This window comes from Scardinius erythrophthalmus (genome assembly GCF_964197995.2).
Source record: "Scardinius erythrophthalmus genome assembly, chromosome: 1".
NCBI classification, from domain to species: domain Eukaryota; kingdom Metazoa; phylum Chordata; class Actinopteri; order Cypriniformes; family Leuciscidae; genus Scardinius; species Scardinius erythrophthalmus.
The window spans coordinates 74092481-74114756 of record NC_138221.1 but is presented as its reverse complement, the minus strand read 5'-3'; the positions used below and the strand labels follow the sequence as shown (position 1 = coordinate 74114756).

The 22276-nt window shown below is 35.9% G+C and overlaps 1 protein-coding gene across 1 annotated transcript in view; it reads right to left on the bottom strand.

Moving 5' to 3' along the window:
• Window positions 1–22276, bottom strand: part of LOC308696617 (uncharacterized protein) — a gene marked incomplete at its 5' end in the record, with an annotated part of 38045 nt that overhangs the window by 2179 nt on the left and 13590 nt on the right. Inside the window, 6 exons of the mRNA XM_081375475.1 lie at window positions 20–193; window positions 2379–2552; window positions 4356–4529; window positions 4764–4937; window positions 19781–19951; window positions 20651–20824. Of these exons, the coding sequence (XP_081231601.1) occupies window positions 20–193; window positions 2379–2552; window positions 4356–4529; window positions 4764–4937; window positions 19781–19951; window positions 20651–20824 (1041 nt within the window). The remainder of the gene's footprint in view (window positions 1–19; window positions 194–2378; window positions 2553–4355; window positions 4530–4763; window positions 4938–19780; window positions 19952–20650; window positions 20825–22276) is intronic.

The window sequence follows — 22276 nt, the reverse complement described above, 5'->3', positions numbered from 1 at the left end:
ACAGTATAATGATACTAACTGTAGTTTCTCCAGCTTGAGTTGTGGGTTCATCAGTAGATCACTGAGGTTTTTCACTCCAGAGTCTCCTAGTTTATTCCCGCTCAGGTCCAGCTCTCTCAGGTGTGACGGGTTTGATTTCAGAGCTGAAGTCACATCAGAACAACCTTCATCTGTCATATCACAGTGGATTAAACTACATTAGCAGAGAGAGAGAAGAAAATAAGACAGAAGAAAAGAAAACTCTTTATTCTGTAAAGTCACATCATCTTCATAAGCAAATAAAACAGAGAGAGGAAGAGAGATCTTCATCTTTATTTCACCAGATCACAAAATACTAAGTTTGCACAAATACAATGTTAACCCTCTGGGGTCTGAGCTGTTTTCTGGGCCCTGGAGGTGTTCTGACATGCTCTGACATTTGTGGTTATTTCTGTTACTTGTGACATTTTCATGGCTAAAGTCTAATTACACTCTATTCAGCACAAACTGTGCTACAATAATATATCAGCAGCATGTATGTAAAAGTTTGTAGTTTTGAGATGACATTTATGCGTGGTTTGTGGAAATACAAAAATAAATTCTCACTGAAATAAGGTCATGAAACCCATACTGATTATTTCTTCACAAGACTTTTGAAAATTGTATGACGTAGCCTAGAATATTTGCTCTAAAACTATGTGAGAATCACCCTGACTGCTCATTCAGAGAAGACAATATATTGATTTAAAAATTTTACGACGTGTTTTGTGTGATAAAGCAATATGCGAAGGGGCGGATCATCTCATTAATATGAAAGCTTTCCACACCTGAGAAAGACAAAGAACCTCCCTAATGGCCCTATTAGGAGCTTATCAGGGCCCATCATTCTGACCACCATTGCACAAAAATGAGGAAATTTAAAAAAGAATGGCTTTTAAAATTGTTTGGATTTATTTACAACACAACATAATCCAAAGATACACAACAAAAAAGTACCATGTTCATGTGCAGAGACATGTACTGTGAATGTTGGAGTCAGCAGGACTCAGTGGCATCTGGGCCCTGAAAAAAAAGAAAAAAAAAGAAAAAGTGAACATACTGATATCAAGAGAAAGGCCTGCACGATTTTAGGAATACTTTTTAGATTTTTCTTGTTAAAATTGCTTTTTAAAATTCACAGAATACACACACACACTCACACAAATGTTTCCAACAATATATTATATAATGAACACCAGGTTTGTTGTGCCTTGTAGGTATAGGCTATGCGCAGTGCTGCATAAAATAATAACAATATAGCAGCCTATATATATTTTCAAAAAGATTTAAGTAACAACTAAGCTAGAGAAAAATATATTGATTATCATGTTACTTCAAATGTTTCCATTCGTTATGATGATATGAAATGAGATAATAGTAAAAACATGAAGCCGTTTGGAGCGTTTTGCTTTTCCAAAATATGATACATTAAAACGCGATCGCGATCAAAAATATGATACATTCAAACGCGATCGCGCTCAAATATAAAACATTATGGTTAGGCCTACCATATACATATCTACGTTTGAGCAGATATCCACAAACACAGTAACAACAGTAAACACGGGTCTAAATATTATAATATTCACCATATATATAGCAACAGTTCAACTGCAATGTGAAATTTATGCAACAATAGCAAACTAATATGTAAGAATTTCTTACCTTATCTTTCTTGTCTTCAAATATCGTTCTTCTTCTTCTGATGTAAATCCAATGTAAGCTCAGGCACGTCTTTCAAACTCGACGAAAAGTGAAGTGAAGTGTTTTGTTGTTGAGGTAATGAGGGCGATCGCGTTCCATGTGGAGATTTGCATGTGAATATCTTTTGCGCGAGTGGGCGTGGTAAATTAAAAAATAATTAGGAAGCGTTTGAGAAGCTGGACATCTTGTTGGTTTTATACAAATGACTTAAACAGAGAATATTTGTTTTCGTTTTGAGTCCGATCATTTAAAAGTACACACTTAAATGTTTATAAAGGTATATGGCTCATAAATGTGTGACAAGTATTCGCTGAGTTTTGTTTCAGTTTATAGACGTGCTCAAGAAAAAAAAGTTCACCGCGACGGAGAGGCAGAACGCACACACTGTTTATTTTCTTTATTTTACAAAAGCACGTTTTGATATAATTAGAAGTGGACACATACAAAAGTAGAAATACCACAGATTCTTTTTTTATATTTCTTTTTTCTGTATGACCATAAATGACGGAGAAATTTAAGTTTATAGTGCTATAATGTGGAGAAAATGCAGCAAAACGCGCCGGCGCATTTGTCGACCTCAGTGGGTTAAAGTGTTTTAGTTTCAACTGTTGAAGTGATTTTAAGCATTTTGATTCTTGTATGTGAATGTGACTGACCTCAATCTCTCCAGTTTACAGTGTGAATCCTTCAGTACGTCACATAAGTGCTTCACTCCTGAGTCTCCTAGTTTATTCCAGCTCAGGTCCAGCTCTCTCAGGTGTGACGGGTTTGATTTCAGAGCTGAAGTCAGGATGAGACTCTGTTTCTCTGTAATTCTGCATCTATTCAGACTGAAGACAGAAAGAGAAAATGACTCAGATCTATGATGATCAACTAACGTGTTCATCTTCATCCAGCAGACTTTTGCTGACAAATAAACAGGGATATCAAGGTAAAGGTAACATGGAGAAAGACTACACATTGTTCATTTAAATATATTACCAACATTGTAACAATACAAAGGTTGAAACTGTTGATGTATTCATGTTTACACATTCATTTCATTTCATTTTTAAAGGGTCATGAAACCCCAAAACACATTTTTTGATGACGTGACGAGTGACCTTTCCAACGTGATGACGATGATGATACGTGGCACATCTCAGAGATGGTACAAGACGGGCACTTGTGGTTATAAAGTATATATATATGTGTGTGTGTGTATGTGTATGTATATATATATATATATATATATATATATATATATATATATATATATATATAGTCCCCCTTTTTTGAATATGTTGGGAAGTTGACCTTCCCAGACAATCCTGAGTAAACTTAGTGTCCCACGTTTTTTGCTGCAAATGACTGGGCAGTAGTTCTTGGACCGTCACTCACAGCTATTAGTTAATGTGTTTTTTTGTTGTTGGTTTTTTTCCTTCATTGTTACTATGTTGTTTGTCGTTTATTTTTGTTGATTCTTGGTGTTTATGTTTTGTATTTTTTTTCTTTGTATGTGAAGGGGAACTTTGTTCTTATTTCATGTTCAAAATTTAATAAAGTATAAAAAAAAAAAAAGTATATACTGTATATATATAAACCAAAATACAGCGAATAGTCTTCTTGGCGCGCCTACTTTTGAAAGTCAACATTTAGATTATGTGAACTAAGTTAAATGCATTGTAAAGGCCTAGGTCACTCTGGAATAAATCACAACGTGTTTCATGATAAAAGCGTGACTTTAGTTTACAGTCCGGAAAGTACAGTAGGTTATAGTAAATTATTTCACGGACCCCCTGGCACTTGAGAACTGAAAGCCTCATAAGAAAGCCCTGTCGAGGCTCTTCCCCGGTGCGGGTCGTGTCGAGCCATTAGTCTGGGTGTTTGATGAGGAAAAGATGAAATGTAGTAGTTGCAATAAACGCGTTCAGAATCCGTACAACTGCAGCAGTGGAGGACTTTTATTCTGCTGAGTGGAGCTGAGGAAGAACTGATGACGGGACAGTTTGATCTTCGGCTGACAAATCAGAGGAAAGGAGCGTTTCATTCCCGCCTATACGTGTAGAAATCAGATATTCAAGCTGTTTATAAATGTTTCTACCTGAGAACGAAAAGTGAAAAATCAAGCTGAATACTTGTTTTTAGTTTTTTGAAAAAATAAAAAGACAAAAAAGGAAGTGTTTTCTCGTTTTTCTACCTTCAATATTAAATCAAAAGACGAATGAACACACGACACGGTCCGTGTTTCATCTGATCATTTCATTTCCTGTTTGGAATGGAATAACCAGAAATGAAAAGACGGATCGTTTATTCTGTGTTTCGTTTAGTTTAATAAACGGAAAATGAGATTTCGGCTCGATTTCTAATTTTTCGTTTGTGGTTTACAAATCGGTTTATGGGTTTGATATTTCGTTTGCACATGTGGGCGGCGCTGAAACGCCCCTTTCATCTGATTGGTCAAACCGCTTCGTCTTCAGTACAGCCAGAATAAGAGTCCATACGGCACACTCACATCCCACTTTAACCCCCTGTGAGCAATAGGGGAAACCCAGAAAGTGCACTGCTATAAACAATGAAACATAAGCCCTGCTGTCTTCAAATAAATAAACTTCAGTCACACTGTAATTGCTGTACAGTATAATGATACTAACTGTAGTTTCTCCAGCTTGAGTTGTGGGTTCATCAGTAGATCACTGAGGTTTTTCACTCCAGAGTCTCCTAGTTTATTCTCGCTCAGGTCCAGCTCTCTCAGGTGTGACGGGTTTGATTTCAGAGCTGAAGTCACATCAGAACAACCTTCATCTGTCATATCACAGCGGATTAAACTACATTAGCAGAGAGAGAGAAGAAAATAAGACAGAAGAAAAGAAAACTCTTTATTCTGTAAAGACACATCATCTTCATAAGCAAATAAAACAGAGAGAGGAAGAGAGATCTTCATCTTTATTTCACCAGATCACAAAATACTAAGTTTGCACCAATAAAATGTTAAAGTGTTTTAGTTTAAACTGTTGAAGTGATTTTAAGCATTTTGATTCTTGTATGTGAATGTGACTGACCTCAATCTCTCCAGTTTACAGTGTGAATCCTTCAGTACGGCACATAAGCACTTCACTCCAGAGTCTCCTAGTTTATTCCAGCTCAGGTCCAGCTCTCTCAGGTGTGACGGGTTTGATTTCAGAGCTGAAGTCAGGATGAGACTCTGTTTCCCTTTAATACTGCATCCAATCAGACTGAAGACAGAAAGAGAAAATGACTCAGATCTATGATGATCAACTAACGTGTTCATCTTCATCCAGCAGACTTTTGCTGACAAATAAACAGGGATATCAAGGTAAAGGTAACATGGAGAAAGACTACACATTGTTCATTTAAATACACTACCAACATTGTAACAATAAAAAGGTTGAAAGCCTTGATCTATTTATGTTAGTTTACACATTCATTTCATTTAATATTTAAGGTTCTTTCATGTCAATGTCACCCTTGGTTTGCTCACTGGGTCAAATGTGTTTATGACGGTTGTTTTCAGACACATTGTCTACTTGCTAAAACTTTACAGTAAGGTTTCATTAGTTAACATTAACTACATTAGTTAACATGAACCCATGATGGACAATACTATACAGCATTTAATAACCTCAAGTTTCAACATTTACTAATACATTTTTAAATACAAAAGTGTTCTGTTAACATTAGTAAATCCCCTGTGAACTAACATGAACAAAGAATAACTGTATAAACTAACATGATCAGATTAAGGAATAAAAGTATTTCCTTAAGCAGAAGACAATCAAACAAGTTATGTAAAAGGTAGTTCATCTGCTTTAGTGCTGCACCGTGAGGCAGTGTCAGTGTATTTTATGGATGGCTCAGCTAAACAGGCCAATAAGAGACTATTAACTACTATTATTTCTTTTAATTATACTAATGTCTAATTAAAATGTCTACAAATGTATAAAACTGATCAGAGATCAGGTAAAACCCACAGACACTTGTTCAATCTCAGTGAATCTGCATGATTCATGTGTTCACAGAGATCATCGCCCCCCAGTGGTGAACCATTGACATTTCTAAACGTTTTGAAACAGTTATGATGTAACGAAGCCTCTTTTACTGAAATCATGTGACTTTGGCAGTTTGATACACACTCCGAACCACTGATCCGAAACAAAAGATTCGTAAAGGTTTCACAGCTTCATGAAGCGTGTTTCGAAAGCGCCCATCACCAGCGTTCAGTCAACTTACCTTCAGTGGATCTTATTACAGGCAGATACTGATCACAGACTTTTAAAATGCACTTATTCAGTTTTTACAAGTTACAGTATATGTTGCACCAAAATTAGATATTTGTGAAATACAAAGATTAAATTGAAAGCAGTTATGAACAGTTCTGATCCTGATGTCTGAAAAAAAAAAACATTGTTCTGCCTCTACAGAAACCAGGGCTGGACTGGGACAGAAAATCGGCCCTGGCATTTTGGCCCAGACTGGCCCACTACATATGATCATAAACACCACCCATCTTTGCACGCCCTTGAATATGTTTTTGTTCAACTCCTATTCATTAAAACCACTAATGCCATGTAATGAGTGAGTAGGAAGGAACGAGTGAGAGTTAACAGATGAAATAAGAACAAAATTGTAATTTATTAATACAATCGAACTATACTCCACAGTGATGCATCCAAAAAACAAGCTATATAAAGCTTGCATAGCAATAGCAATACCAGTGTTTCCCACAGGATCTTTGGTAAAACTGTGGTGGGTGGACCTCTGTCCCTCTAGGGGGGTTTGGGGACATTAAATTCATCAATCTGGTGCAGTTTGAGAGTTCAAAATTAAAAGCTCCGACCCATATTCAGTGTGCAAATTAAACAAAGAAAAAATCAAACCTCATTTAGTAACAGTGTCTGTTTATATTACACTACTACATAATAATAGTTATAATATTAATCTCATGACAGTAGCCTAATAGCCATATATTGTAAAACAAATGCACTGAAAAATAAAGAAAACTTTCATAATTAGTTTTGTACTAATTTCTAAACTTGAAAGAGATAAGCACATTATCTTTTATTTTGACGGAAACTGCATCAAGCTTTTATTTTGGCGGAAAACATGGATAAAAACGCGTCTCATTAAATTTCTAGTAAATTGCTGTAATCGTCAACAATGCAGATGTGGAAATAATCTGTAACTGGGTTATGGGTTCCTACACTCATAGCCAAAGTGTTTTGAAAGTAGTTCTGCTTACCGCGCGCGAACTCTACACTTTCTCATCTCTGTCCTGATCCTCCTCACTATCCTCCTCATCAGCCACTGGAGCTGATTAAGGTCCTGCTGCTGCAGAAAACATTTATATTTTGACACATTTTACAGCGTCTGCTTGAAGGGCCTGTATCTATTTTTCAGGCTATTTCTGCATATTCCTTGCGTTTCTTCTCCATCTCTCAGACTATTTTGACAGATACACACTTGACACTGCACGCTCACTCAAAGCCCAAAGGGGGAGGTGTTTAAAGATGTGATTGGGCCAGCCCAGTGTCAATCAAGAAAACAACCAATGGGCCGCTGATCTATGTGTTTCATGGGCCGGTCTGTCAGTGGAAAAAAAACTAACGCTTACTTTTTTTGACCAATGCATTACACCGGCCGGCACTAACCCAGCGGCGTCAATTAAACAAAACAAAACGAATGGGCCGCCGATGTACGAGTTTTATGGGCCGTTCAAAAAAAAAAAAGTATGAGATATATCGGCCCAAAAAGCACGTCATGCCAGATTACCAGTCCAGCCCTGACAGAAACTGATATAATTATTGACCCATGATCAAACTGTCTGTCTTAATCAAATATTTAAAGCTTGATATCACCTTTTTAATTTTGTGTTATTAACCTGTAAACCTTTGCCAGTGCGCTGGCACACTGAAGCGTTTTTTTGTTTTTGTTTTTTTTATAGTTCAAAGTTACTATCAGATTTAATGTTATTACCTTGACAAACTATACATCATTAAAAAGATATAAGACTCAAGTTTCAGTATTTGACCACTATTGTATTCTGAGAAACTTATAGTGACAGTTATGTCTTAATTTGTGTCAGGAGTTATGAAATGAAAAAATGAGTCGATACCTTTAATATGAATTATGAGCGTCAGCCGCTCCCATTCAGAAAAAAAAAAAAAACTCCTGTGCTGTCGTCATGACAACTCTTGACAAAACAACGTCCCTCAGGGCTTTTAGCTCAAAAATGTGCAGATTTGGAGAAATATTGATAGATTCTCATAGGTTTACATCAGATTTCTATAGACAGGAATAATATTTATTGAATTTATACCCAAATGCGTCGATGTAATCATTATGAGCGCTGGATACTCTGATGTACTGTGTTTTCAATCCATACAAGCAGCCTGAGGACGCCCTATGCACATTTAAGCTGCGCCCGAAATCAAATACTTCCCTACTATATAGTATGCGAAAAACAGTACGCAAGCAGAGTGGTATGTCCGAAATCATAGAATTCGAAAAACAGTAGGCGAAAAGTACCTGGATGACCTACTACTTCTGGCGAGATTCCGAAGTGCGCATATGATGGACACTTTACTATCCCATGATGCCACGGGAGAGGAGTTGTCATCGTTATATTCGAAAATGGCAGAAAATGGAGACGCGGCTGTTTTCAAGTGTAAATACTTTACAAAACACTTATTGTTTCTTTGTGGTTAAATTGTATTTGTTTAACATCATATAAGTAAATGACTGACTTGTTAAAAGTTTAAATAATGTAAATCGAGGGTACAATTTTGTGAATTGGCTGCAAAATTGACAATTTTACCGAACAGAACGAGCTAATGCCTGTCAGCTAGTTAACACTGTTTTATTTAAACAACGACGTTGTTTCTCAGTTAAATGAAAGTTACAAAACTTTTATTTTTTATTTGACAGCGATTTTATTTCTCCTTTACCAGTGTTGATATGTAATATGTGTTGGCTACGTAGCAAGCTACTGTTATCAAGTGTACCTCAACTTGTCCATGTAACTTTAATATTAATATAATAGATTGACCATGGTTCATCACTAATGCTAAATTCTGAGTTGATTTTGCTGATGAACACACCTGCGTTCTTGTAGAGTGGAGAGTGGCTAATGAAAGAGAGGAAAGAAAAGAAAGAGCGACGAGAGCATGAGGAGAGACGAGAACAGGAGGCCAGAGAGAGAAAAGATTCCTTCAGCTTTTAGAAATAATTGCTAAAATAAATTATAATAATAAAGAAAACAAATGTTACACACTCTCTTTCCATTTATTTGTTAGTAAGTTCATTTTGTCATGCTGTTTTAGCAAGTTTTATTACAAAACACTTAATTCCCAGGGATTTACAGTAGTTAGATTGTCAGTTGTAAAGTGTTTAATATGTGGAACTGAGTAATTAATATTTTTAAAGGGTGTTGTGTGTGCACTTATTTTGTGGCAGATTCCAGATGGTTTTTGAAACTAGCAAATTGCAGGTATATCTGAAAAATATGAGTGCCGCACTATAGAGAAATACCCACACACTCCAGACACCTTTAAAATGTATTTGCTTTATTTTCATATATTATTTAACTTTTAAATGGATACAGAATACAAAGCTTAAAACAAAATCACAAAACTTTGGCACAAAGTAGTATAATAGAGCTTAAAGCACCACCAAAAGCAAAAGTTTTAAAACGTCGTCTTGAGAGAAGAAAATGAATGTCAGCAGCTTCAGTAAGGTAACCTTCACATGTTTCTAAAGCAGTGGTTCTCAACCTTTTTTGGGCCAGCGCCCCCTATCCAATATCCAAATCCCTAAACGCCCCCCACCCCCAAACTAATGAGCGACCAGGAACGAGTGAGAGTTAATAGATGAAATAAGTGCAAAATTGTCTTTTATTAATACAACTGAACTATACTCCACAGTGATTCATCCAAAAAACAAGTTATAAACTGCATTGGCATAGCAATACCAGTGTTTGTCACAGGATTTTGGTAAATCTGTGGTGAGTGGACCTCAGGCCTTCTCAGGGGGTTTGGGGGCATGCCCAATGATTTTTCATGAAAAATTATGTTAGAATTGTAGGCCTAAAATACCTTGGTAAACACATATGAACAATTAAATTATTATTGTATTATTAATTATTTTAATTGGCTTGTCAACTTTCCATTCCTCCGCTGCGTGATTCTAGTCAGCGCTGGATTCTAGGCACCACCGGATTGTTGTCAGCGCCAAACACATTGTTGAGCTCGTGAACGCTGATTCTTGTCAGCGCTGGATTCTAGTCAGTGTTTGAGCGCTGGTCTATGACTGGAAAAATAAGAGTCGTTGCAAAAGTAATGATAGGCTACATGTCGCATTAACCCTCTGAGGTCGACAAACGCGCGGGCGCGTTTTGCTGGATTTTCTCCACATTGTAGCACTATAAACTTAAATTACTCAGTCATTTATAGTCATACAGAAAAAAGAAATATAAAAAAAGAATCTGTGATATTTCTCCTTTTGTATGTGTCCACTTACAATCAAACCAAAACATTGTGCTTTTGTAAAATAAAGAAAATAAACAGGGTGTGCGTTCTGCCTCTCCGTCGTGGTGAACTTTTTTTTCTTGAGCACGTCTATAAACTGAAACAAATCTCAGCGAATACTTGTCACACATTTATGAGCCATATACCTTTATAAACATTTAAGTGTGTACTTTTAAATGATCAGATTCAAAACGAAAACAAATATTCTCTGTTTAAGTAATTTGTATAAAACAAACAAGATGTCCAGCTTCTCAAACGCTTGCTCATTACAGTTAATTTGGCTACGCCCACTCGCGCAAAAGATATTCACATGCAAATCTCCACATGGAACGCGGACTCTCATTACCTCAACAACAAAACACTTCACTTCACTTTTCGTCGAGTTTGAAAGACGTGCCTGAGCTTACATTGGATTTAGGCTACCTCAGAAGAAGAAGAACGCGATTTGAAGACAAGAAAGATGTAAGGTAAGAAATTCTTACATATTAGTTTGTTATTGTTGCATAAATGTCACGTTGCAGTTGAACTGTTGCTAGATTTATGGGGAATATTATAATATTTAGATCCGTGTTTACTGTTACTGTGTTTGTGGATATCTGCTCAAACGTAGATATGTATATGGTAACCATAATGTTTTATATTTGAGCGCGATCGCGTTTGAATGTATCATATTTTTGATAGCGATCGCGTTTGAATGTATCATATTTTTCAGCGCGATCGCGTTTGAATGTACTGTATCATATTTTGGATGAAAGCAAAACGCACCAAACGGCTTCATGTTTTTATTATTATCTCATTTCATATCATCATAACGGATGGAAACATTTGAAGTAACATGATAATCAATATATTTTTTTCTAGCTTAGTTGTTACTGAAATCTTTTGGAAGATTTATACTGCTATAGGTTATTTATTGTTATTATTATTTTATCCGGCACTGTGCATATACCTTATGCCTACAAGGCACAACAAACCTGGTGTTCATTATATTATATATTGTTGGAAACATTTGTGTGTGTGTGTGTGTGTTCTGTGAATTTTAAAAAGGAATTTTAAAAAGCAATTTTAACCAGAAAAATCTAATATTTATTTCCAAAAACGTGCAGGTCTTTCTCTTGATATCAGTATGTTCACTTTTTTTTTTTTCAGGGCCCAGATGCCACTGAGGACTTTCACATGAGTCTCTGTACGTGAACACGGTAAAGTGAAAATCTTGGAAATGAAAGGTATGTACAATGTTTTTAGGAATGGCACAAAGGTCTCTGTCTTTGAAGTGCTTTTTTGGCATTTGTTGTGTATCTTTGGATTATGTTGTGTTGTAAATAAATCCAAACAATTTAAAAGCCATTCTTTTTTAAATCTCCTCATTTACAGTATTGTGCAAGGTTGCTCAGAATGACAGGGCCTGATAGCTCCTAATAGGGCCGTTAGGGGAGGTTCTTTGTCTTTCTCAGGTGAGAAAAGCTTACATATTAATGAGCTCCAGCAGAAAGCTTTCTAACACAAAACACGTCGTAACATTTTTAAATCAATATATTGTCTTATCTGAATGAGCAGTCAGGGTGATTTTCACATAGTTTTGCAGCAAATATTCTAGGCTACGTCATACAATTTTCAAAAGTCTTGTGAAGAAATAATCAGTATGGGTTTCATGGCCTTATTTCAGTGAGAATTTTTTTTTGTAATTTCACAAACCACGCATAAATGTCATTATCTCAAAACTACAAACTTGTATATACATGCTGCTGATATATTCTTGTAGCAGAGTTTGTGCTGAATACAGTGTAATTAGACTTTAGCCATGAAAATGTCACAAGTAACAGAAAAAAACAGAAATGTCAGAGCATGTCAGAACACCTCCAGGGCCCAGAAAACAGCTCAGACCTCAGAGGGTTAAACTGGAAGATTTTAGAATGTTAGGCATTCTAAACTTTTGAATAAGAAATAATATCAAGTCGTCAAAATACAACTCGTCAAAACTCACAACAATCACAACAAGCGCGCGCGGTGAGAACACATACCCGAACTTTACTGCACATCATATTTTTGACATTATTGATACTGCTTTCAATCAAAAAAACCTGCCTAGTGCCTACAGATCTGGCCTTCAAAAACGCGCGTTTTCTCCCGCGGCATTCGGCAATTCGTCTCGTAGAGTCTCGCAGAATTCTGCAAGTGCTTTCGGGGGGCCTACTTAAAAAATCCCTCAATGTGTTTCGCTTCACAGAATATCCACCAGGTGGCGCATAAAAAACAACTTTACATTAGATTTTTTCTTTTACTTCACATTACGTCATGATTGTGAGAAAACATCCACAATAAAATATAGATTATAAATAGTAATAGACACAAATATTTACAGTAGGCTACTGTATTATACAGACATTTGAAAATATTTGTAAATGCAAAAGGTTCATTAAGACAAGAAGGGGTATTGGACAACGTTTACGAATTTTTATATGCTTTGTCATTGCTGTGGTTTCCAGGAGATGAGTGCATGCAGAATATGTAACATTGCTTTTATTAAAACAGCAAAGTGACGTTCTTGCCAGCGCATAACTTTTTTGTACAACTATTAAGATGATTGTGCATGCAATGCGCATTTATATAAGTGCAACAGAGAATTTAGTGTGAGCATAATACACGTGACTCTGCCTGTAAAAACCCAGCAGTATTTTATATATAGATATATATATATACACAAAATCATCCTAACATAATGCAATTAAATAATGCGACTTACCCAGATTCTTAATTCGTGCAGATATTTCTTGTGTGATTGTTCTTGTGCAGATATTTCTTGTGAGGTAATGTTGCAGCACAACGCGTAGCATTTATATTTTGGGCGCATCTGATGTGCCATTACATTATTAATAAATATTTTAATTGAACTGTCTTAATGCATTAAGCATAAAGATTTTTCCACGTTAGTCTCAGAATGTCCGGGGTTGGTTTGAGGTCTTGCCGACAGTTTGTAAATCTTCTAAATATTCATATTCACAAATTCCATACAAAGGGTGATCAACAGTTATGACTTCTAAAATAAAATAAAAATGACCAGATAAGAGGTGTCTGATTGACAGTTTGACAGATGTTGTTTTAAAAAAATAATTACAACATTATGGGGAAGTGGTATTAAATATTCGGTAACACATAGCCTAATACAATTATTTTAAGTATGCATTTTGTTCAGTTTTGCTTTTACAAAATGTTCCCTGTTTTTTATATAATTAATTTAACCTGAGATGTGCGTAATATCGCTTTTTGATCATTATTTGTGTTGTCGAATTTTGACACAGTTTCATACTTGTTCATAATAATTTGATTCATAATTATGTTGTTTTTTTCTAAAAGTAAAAGTAAAAAAACTAAAAGTTTTTCTAAAAGCAATATTCTAAAGAGATACAAAGACAGTGTATGTGTAACCACCAGATTTCGTCATGAGTCATTTTGTACCCACCACTTTTAACTTCCGTTGACCGTTTTCAGTGGTTATGAGGAGCAATATGAGAGAATTTTTGTAATCATTGTCTGACACAACAAAAAAAAATTATAATATTCATTTTATTTTAATTTTCGTGTTCGCATTTATGAGGGAAAAAACAACGTGTCAGTTTACGGTTATGGACGTGAGCGCTCTAAAAGCGGCAATAAAAGTCTGCTTTAAAACTTTCACAGAGACCTCAAACAGAACAGCTGCCTTTCTTTAAATCGAATTTCGTTTTGTATTAATTATGTCTTAATTTTAATCAATGTTTCGTGAACCAATTGCCTGGATTTAAGAAGTAAACATAGCAGACAATCACGACATTGGAGGCGCCGGCGATATCTCATAAATGAACCGAAACTCAGCGTGTAATGCACATTCACATTTACAGTGTATTTAGACACATTTATACGCATTCATAATCATTACTTTTACCGGTTCTTTGTGGCAAGCTTTATGCGTGCGGTCGTGCGCTTGAGTGCGGCTATATTATCGTAAATGCTCATTATTTAAAACAAAGCATAAGCCTCTTCCTGGCATGCAATGGAATCTACAATGTCAGTTGGTTATATCAACATATGTCAAATTAAGTTACGCGATATCAACAAATTAAGCTATAAACATTAATTTGAAATAACTTAAAGCGTATGTATAGTATATTTGCTTAAATAGTATTTAAACAAAGGAACTGCAAGGGATTAAAACCCTGCCCACACGCTGGTGAAAACTGGAAAAAACGGTTTTCTTTTGATTCCCTGAGAGGAGATCGATTAGCATTGGGGGTTGAATCGGCAGACCTGGGGGGTGGGTGGTTGTAATTTCTTGACTGTGCAATTGGTAGCAGCTAAAACAAGCAGCTAAAACAAAGACTGTGCAATTAATTAGCCAACATTTTGGAAATAACTTTCTTCATGTCGTTTTATTTATACACTGTATAACATTATTATTATTATTATTATTTTTTTGAATTTGTAAATATTAAATAGGCTATGTTTTACAAACAATTGGTTTACAAACTCTTGGAGGTTTGTGGTTACCATCATTCAGAAGAGTGGTGCTTGTGTTTAGACTTGTGTTTTACGTGATTAAATCAGGAAGATTACATTGGTTTCTGTCCACACGGAGACGCATTTAAGACGATTTAATCAGGAAATGGAGGCACCGGCGCGATATAACTTGCATTGCTCGTGAACTGAGCTCGTCTCATAAATGAACCGAAACTCAGAAATGTATCTAGAAAGCTTGAAATGTCCACTTTTAAACAAAACAATTCAAAACGAAAAGAAACAGATAACTCTCTTATGTAAGTGTGCATTTCTCTCTAGGCAGGTTCACAATATCTGCGAAGATGACAAGTCAGCATTTTCAACATCTTTGACTGACACTGACACATAAAACACTAGTTGATTAGTAAACAATTAAAATGTCTCCTTGCTATATTTGACACATGATTACTTTTGCCAGTTCTTTGTGGCAAGCTTTATGCATCCGTTAACTATCGAATATCGTGACTCATATTTTGTACCAGACCATTTATGGTTGTTCATATTGTTCAACAAAGTTCTTGATAAAAAAAGAAAAGAAAAAAAAGAAGCTACTGTGCCTAATATTATTGTTGTATAGCGCGCAAGGTTTATGCGCATGCTTTAAGTCTTCTCCGTTTTTAGTGTATGTCTGTGGCAGAATTACAGTGCCTGGTCTGGTATGTATACTAGGCTACATCGTTTTGAGTCGGTTTCAGTGGTTTAGTGTGTACGCAGATATTTCTTGAGACGACGCCATGTTTTTATGTTTTACTCTTTTAGTTTTGTTGCAATTTCACCAAAAGCTTATAATTAGGAAATACACACGACACGCTAAACTTATATTCTCTATATGTTAAAAATGTTGTAAAAAATACGTATTATTCTTATATATTAAGAATAACAATATGATACATTTATATTGCACTCGAAATGATTTAGATATGGAAAGAGGAATTCTTCTCAACTACCACCAATAAAGTTTTAAAATTCTTCTTTAGAAAATATTTTATTTTGATGATTCTGCAAGTTCAGCAGACAGTGAGGTTCGGGTTTGTTCCGATCAGAGCTCGTGAGTGGAGAGCGCATTTCTGAATATTCCGCTCCGCTCGTTCATTCCGCTCAGGGTCCTCGGCCTCGCTCAACACAGATGTCCTGTTGCCTGGTTCGAAAATATGTGGAATACGGGCTGCTTTCGACTAAAAGTTTTTTTTTCTAGTCGACTAGTATACTAGGCTAGTTGTTCATTTAAGTAATTCGTGGACAAATCGCCCCTTTATATTAATTTAATTAGCCTACTTCATATCATGATCATGAGCGTTTACGTAATATAGCCGCACTCAAGCGCACGACCGCACGCATAAAGCTTGCCACAAAGAACCGGTAAAAGTAATGATTATGAATGCGTCTAAATGTGTCTAAATACACTGTAAATGTGAATGTGCATTAGACGCTGAGTTTCGGTTCATTTATGAGATATCGCCGGCGCCTCCAATGTCGTGATTGTCTGCTATATTTACTTCTTAAATCCAGGCAATTCATTGGTTCACGAAACATTGATTAAAATTAAGATATAATTAATACAAAACGAAATTCGATTTAAAGAAAGGCAGCTGTTCTGTTTGAGGTCTCTGTTAAAGTTTTAAAGCAGACTTTTATTGCCGCTTTTAGAGCGCTCATGTCCATAACCGTAAACTGACACGTTGTTTTTTCCCTCATAAATGCGAACACGAAAATTAAAATAAAATGAATATTATATTTTTTTTTGTTGTGTCAGACAATGATTACAAAATTTTTCTCTCATATTGCTCCTCATAACCACTGAAAACGGTCAACGGAAGTTAAAAGTGGTGGGTACAAAATGACTCATGACGAAATCTGGTGGTTACTCGTACAATGTCTTTGTATCTCTTTAGAATATTGCTTTTAGAAAAAACAGTTTTTTTTTTACTTTTAGAAAAAAATGACATAATTATGAATCAAATTATTATGAACAAATAATGAAACTGTGTCAAAATTCGACAACACAAAGAATGATCAAAAAGCGATATAACGCACATCTCAGGTTAAATTAATTAAGCTCCTCATAACCACTGAAAACGGTAAAAAAAAAATCGAACCAAAAGTCAAATTAATATGGACTGAAATTAAAAGTGGTGGGTACAAAATGACTCATGACGAAATCTGGTGGGTGCGTACCCACCGTCCCCACCGAAATCGACGCCTATAAGGGAAACATGATAGTATAAAAAGTACTGTGTGTAATGCAGAAAAGCGCATTACAACCATGTTAAAACTATTTAAAACGTTAAGATGCAAAAATGAACTAAATGTAAAATTAGATAATGATATTGCGCAAATGATCTCGGTCTCTTTAAAGGTCTTCGCAAATTATTGTGTTATAAGACTCAGTTATCATAGCCTACATCACGTCTCTTCTAGCCTACTGTAAACACAGAAAAAAAAATAAGACAAATGATGCGCGTTTGAGTCGGATTTTTATGAAGAATATGTGACTGTTTATGTAACTGGCAAAAGAAAACATTGTATTCGTCATACTTCGTCAACTCAGTATGGCCACATGAAACACGACTGCCATCTACAGGTTTTAGTATTTCCTGCGTCCAACACCTAATCCCCCTTCTGCACGATCCCGCAGAATGTCGGAAGTGCTCGTGGCATTCTCTTCTCTGAGACGCGCATTTTTAAAGGCCACATCTGTACCTACAACACTGACGGTGGACGTGCGGTCAGGAGTAGAGCGGCTGCGGACGAATGTTTTTTTAGTTTTTTTTTTTTGCGTTGCTGAAGTATTCTTTCACGCGCACCATAGATGCACGTGCACACACAATATATCACACTCTGCGCATATGTTTTACAACATAATTTAACAAAAACATAGTCCTAACACTTTTTAAATAGCCCACTTAAAGTGTTTATTACAACTAAATTACTAAATGCTTAAAATGAATAAAAGTAAATGAACAAAAATTTGCGTTACATATTTAAACTTCTGAACGCCCCCCATTAACACCTGAATGCCCCCCTTTCAAAAATCTTGCTTCCAACGTCCCCCGTTGTTCTCTGACCGCCCCCGTTGAGAACCACTAATCTAAAGGGACTTTCTTACTAACAATCTCATTTGTAGGGCATCACTTTAAAATAATTCAAAATCTGTTTCTTTAAAAGCATGTGTACAAGATAGTAATTTTTGGATTTCCACTTGAATTTTTCCTACCCAAATTTAAAGTAAATAATTTGTAAAAAATTAAGCTCAAATATGTGATATGTAGCTAGAACACTAGCACCTCGATGTGCTTTTTTTCCACCCATGGTCGCAAACAGTGACTGGATGGACTACCGTGAAAGGTGGAGGTCGGGGCGGAGGTCAGCTCCATCTTTAAAATATAGATGAAGAATTGGCGCAGTAGGTTGTAGGGCTCACAATCTGTAAACGTGTTTATAGTTTTTTTGTTTTCTGTGTTGGCTTATTTATAAACATAATATGTATGTATGTATGTATTATATGTATATGATCCATTTCTTATGTGTGTGTGTGTGTGTGTGTGTGTGTGTGTGTGTGTATATATATATATATATATATACACACACACACACACACACACACATATATATGAATACTTAAGATGTAAAAGCCTCTAAGTGCCATCTGAAATTTTCTTCTAGTTTGATCATTTTTATCAAGCTTGTATGTTTATGTTCAGTTATTTCACTTAAATGACAATGAAAAGGACCTATTAATTGTCATTAAAGTGAAATTACTGAACCTAAATATACAAGCTTGATAAAAATGCTAATTTTAGAAGAATTTTTTTTCTTTTACATCTGAAGTCTTCATGTATACACATGTATATGAATGTGTGTGTATATGTGTGTATTGTATCTGACCTCAGTGTGTTACCCTACATGTGTGTGTGTATATATATATCTATCCTGTTCTGAGTCTATCCTGTTCTGAGTCAATTAAAGTCTACTGCTGCATTTAGATCCGACTACCGTCTCTGCTTCTACGAGAATCATGACACACACACACACTGCTTGTGATATTGCCATCCATGAATGAATCAACAGAGATACACACACACATACTATTGATTCATTCATGTTTATTCATTGGTGGTAATATCACAAGCAAATAAATTACTTTTTCCTTACCAAAAATCAACATCTGTCATTGTTCACAGGTTTATGTGTGTGTGTTTTTTTTTTTTTGTGTGTGTTTTTTTTAGGTAAAATGTATTGGCTAAATGATATTTAACTTATTTGAGAAATTACACAAAAGCTCTCGACAAAGGCGTGATCTGCGAGCAGCTGACCAACGACTCCTCTGAATTGTGAGCGCAAACGGCGTAAAAACGCAGACGAAAGCGGAAAGAAGAACTAAAAACATTGCTCTAAGTTGGTGCAGTTAGTGGAATGGGCTCTTTAAATTTTCGCGCTGATGTGACCGCGCATGTTACGTGACAATACCAACATGGCGCATGTAGTACGTCTGGACTCCATTCATACTACCCGTATTCATACTATATAGAGCAGGGGTGGGCATCTTCGGTCCTGGAGGGCCACTGTCCTACAGAGTTTAGCTTCAACCCTAATCAAACACACCTGAACAAGCTAATCAAGGTCCTCAGGATTACTAGAAAATTACAGGCAGGCAATTTTCAGGGTTGGAGGAGCTAAACTCTGTAGGACAGTGGCCCTCCAGGACCGAAGTTGCCCATCCCTGATATAGAGCATACTTTTTTAATGGTCGCGAAGTACGTTCTAATTTAAATGTAGTACCTACTCCCATAGTACGTGATTTCGGACGCAGCTTTAGTCCATATATGGAACACATGAAAAAGTGCCATAATCATGTGACATTCTGGGGATTTTTCAAAAGTGGGGTTGCAGCTTAATAGTTTAATTGACTGTTTAATTGTATTACTTTAATTTGTTCTGGCTCTGTGTGACTGAGGGAAAAAAATGCTTAAAAGTAATATAATAAATAAATGAGTAATACTCACGTCAGTGTGTTGAGTTGACAGTGTTTATCCTGCAGTAGAGCAGCTATCTGATTCACTCGTGTGTCTCCTAGTTCATGTCCACTCAGATTCAGCTCTCTCTGGAGTAACGGGTTTTTACCCACAACTCTATTCACATACTGACAGGCTTCCTCTGCAGCAGGACTCACAAACCTGCAGAAGAGGCAATTCAGGTATCAACTAAATGTCCACTGCATTACAAAAAATGATTGATACGATAAAAAACGTAATTATTGTTTTAAAGACAAGCTTAAGTTAGTTATTTAGATATCAAATTTTTCTTTAAACATTTAAATACACAAATAAATATATATTTAAAAGAAACTAGAGCAACACTCAGTCCTAAAGCAAACATAAGCATAAGAACAGAAAGGTCTCACAGAGCAGAAGGGCAAAAGCTCACTAGATCATGATTTTCAGTATGAATACAGAGTGTGAAATTAAGATCTTTCTGTATTTAAAGCAGGAGGAGTGAGAAACGTCAGCACAGAGAAAACTGGCTTGTGAAACTGCATGTTTGAGAACATCTGGAGACTCATAGACCCGGTGTAGAGAGATGCAGTGAATCTGGGCTTGATGGAAAACTATTATTGTTAATTATCAAGGTATACTCCTGAATGTCAGCACACATATACTGACCCATAATGTCTATTTGACCTGTAGCTCATATCACAACTAAACTGTGTTGACGGTTATCATCATCATCATCACAGAACCTGCAGCATCTGATCTGATCTTGATCATTTTGATGCAACAAATTGTACAGCTTATTATATCACTAAAATAATATATTAGTTATGAATATTTAGCCTGCATATAGCTTATTTAGTTAATTATTTGATCCCATCTCACCTCAGTGTCTTCAGTTGACAGTCTGGATCCTGCAGTAAATCATTGAGCTCCTTCACTCCTGATTGTCCAGGATCATTTCCTGTGAGATCCAGCTCTATCAGGTGTGAAGGGTTTGATCTCAGAGCTGAAGCCAGAGCTTTATAACCTTCTTCTGTCACACTGCAGTTAGAGAGTCTAGAACAGAGAGGAAAACAATCAGCTGATTAATCAGTTAAACCTGAACAATATAAATCCTTAAACTGAATTTAATTTTATTCTTCATACAAATGTATTGAAAGTCAGTTGCAAAAACTGACAATTGAATATGGAGGCAAACAAAAGGCTCAGTGAACTTTAATATGTTAGACATCAACATCCCTTTCAAGATTGCAATTAACTAAAACTGTACAACTCTGAAAGTCTATGATCTGAAAATGGTCAGAAAATTAGAAAATTAAAGTTTGGGAATGGCCCAATAAAGTCCAGACTTCAATTCCATTAAAATGCTGTGGAAGGACTTGAAACACAGCTCATGTTGGAAAGCCTACAAATGTCACTGAACTGAGCTGAAGCAGCTTTGCCAGGATGAGTGAGACCGGGGCGCAATTACCTAGTGTCAGAGGGGTATGAGGCAACAAATTTGGCGAACAATTTAACAATTCTTTGAGTGGTGGAGTTGAAACGGGTTACATGCTTATTTCACAGATAAGAATAAAATGTTAATTTGATTCAATGGTTATTTTAAGTTTTACTTGGCTTTTTCAAGCCACACTTCAGAGAACTTTAGAGCGCTAATGTCTGTTAACATGAACATTTGAAAGCCACCAAGCACAGACATCACACTTTAAATTAGGGCTGCACGATATTGGGAAAAAATTACATTGCGATATTTTTTCCCAACGATATATATTGCGATATTGCGAGCCATCAATCCAGGCTATAAGACTGCTTTAAAACTTTCACAGAGACCTCAAACAGAAAGCACAAAGCCTTTCTTTAACCCTCTGGGGACCAAGGTGTTTTTGGGGCCCTTGAGATGTTCTGACATGCCTTGACATTTGTGCTTTTTTCAGTTATTTATAAACATGTTAATGACAAAGGTGTAAATTCACTCTATATAGCACAAACAGGGCTACCATAATATGCAAGCAACTTGTATGTAGATGTTTGTATTTTTAAGAGAATAATGTTTATGCGTGGTTATTGGAAAAAATAAAAATGAAAGTTGCTGAATTAAGACCACAAAACACATATTAAATATGTGTCCACAAGACTTTTGACCAATGGATGTGGTCCCTTTGAGTTCTAGCTTCAAAATTATATGAAAATAGTCTTGCTTTATCGTTCACAAAAAAAAAATACATTGATTTAAATGGTGTAAAACAGGTTTTGCTTGGAAAGCCAATATGCGAGGGGGAGGAGTAGTTCACACCCACTCTGCATAATGACTCTGCCTAATGAGCCATCCTTTCAGGTGTGACACTGACTGAGCCACAATGCAAGGACAAAGGATGTATTTAGAAGAAGACTTATATTGACCATTTAAGATTTTGCTTACATCTCTCTTGTAAATATGTTTTGCTATTTTATTAAAAATGTTACAATTACAACAATAATTACAATTTCAACAATATTTCAAGTGTACTC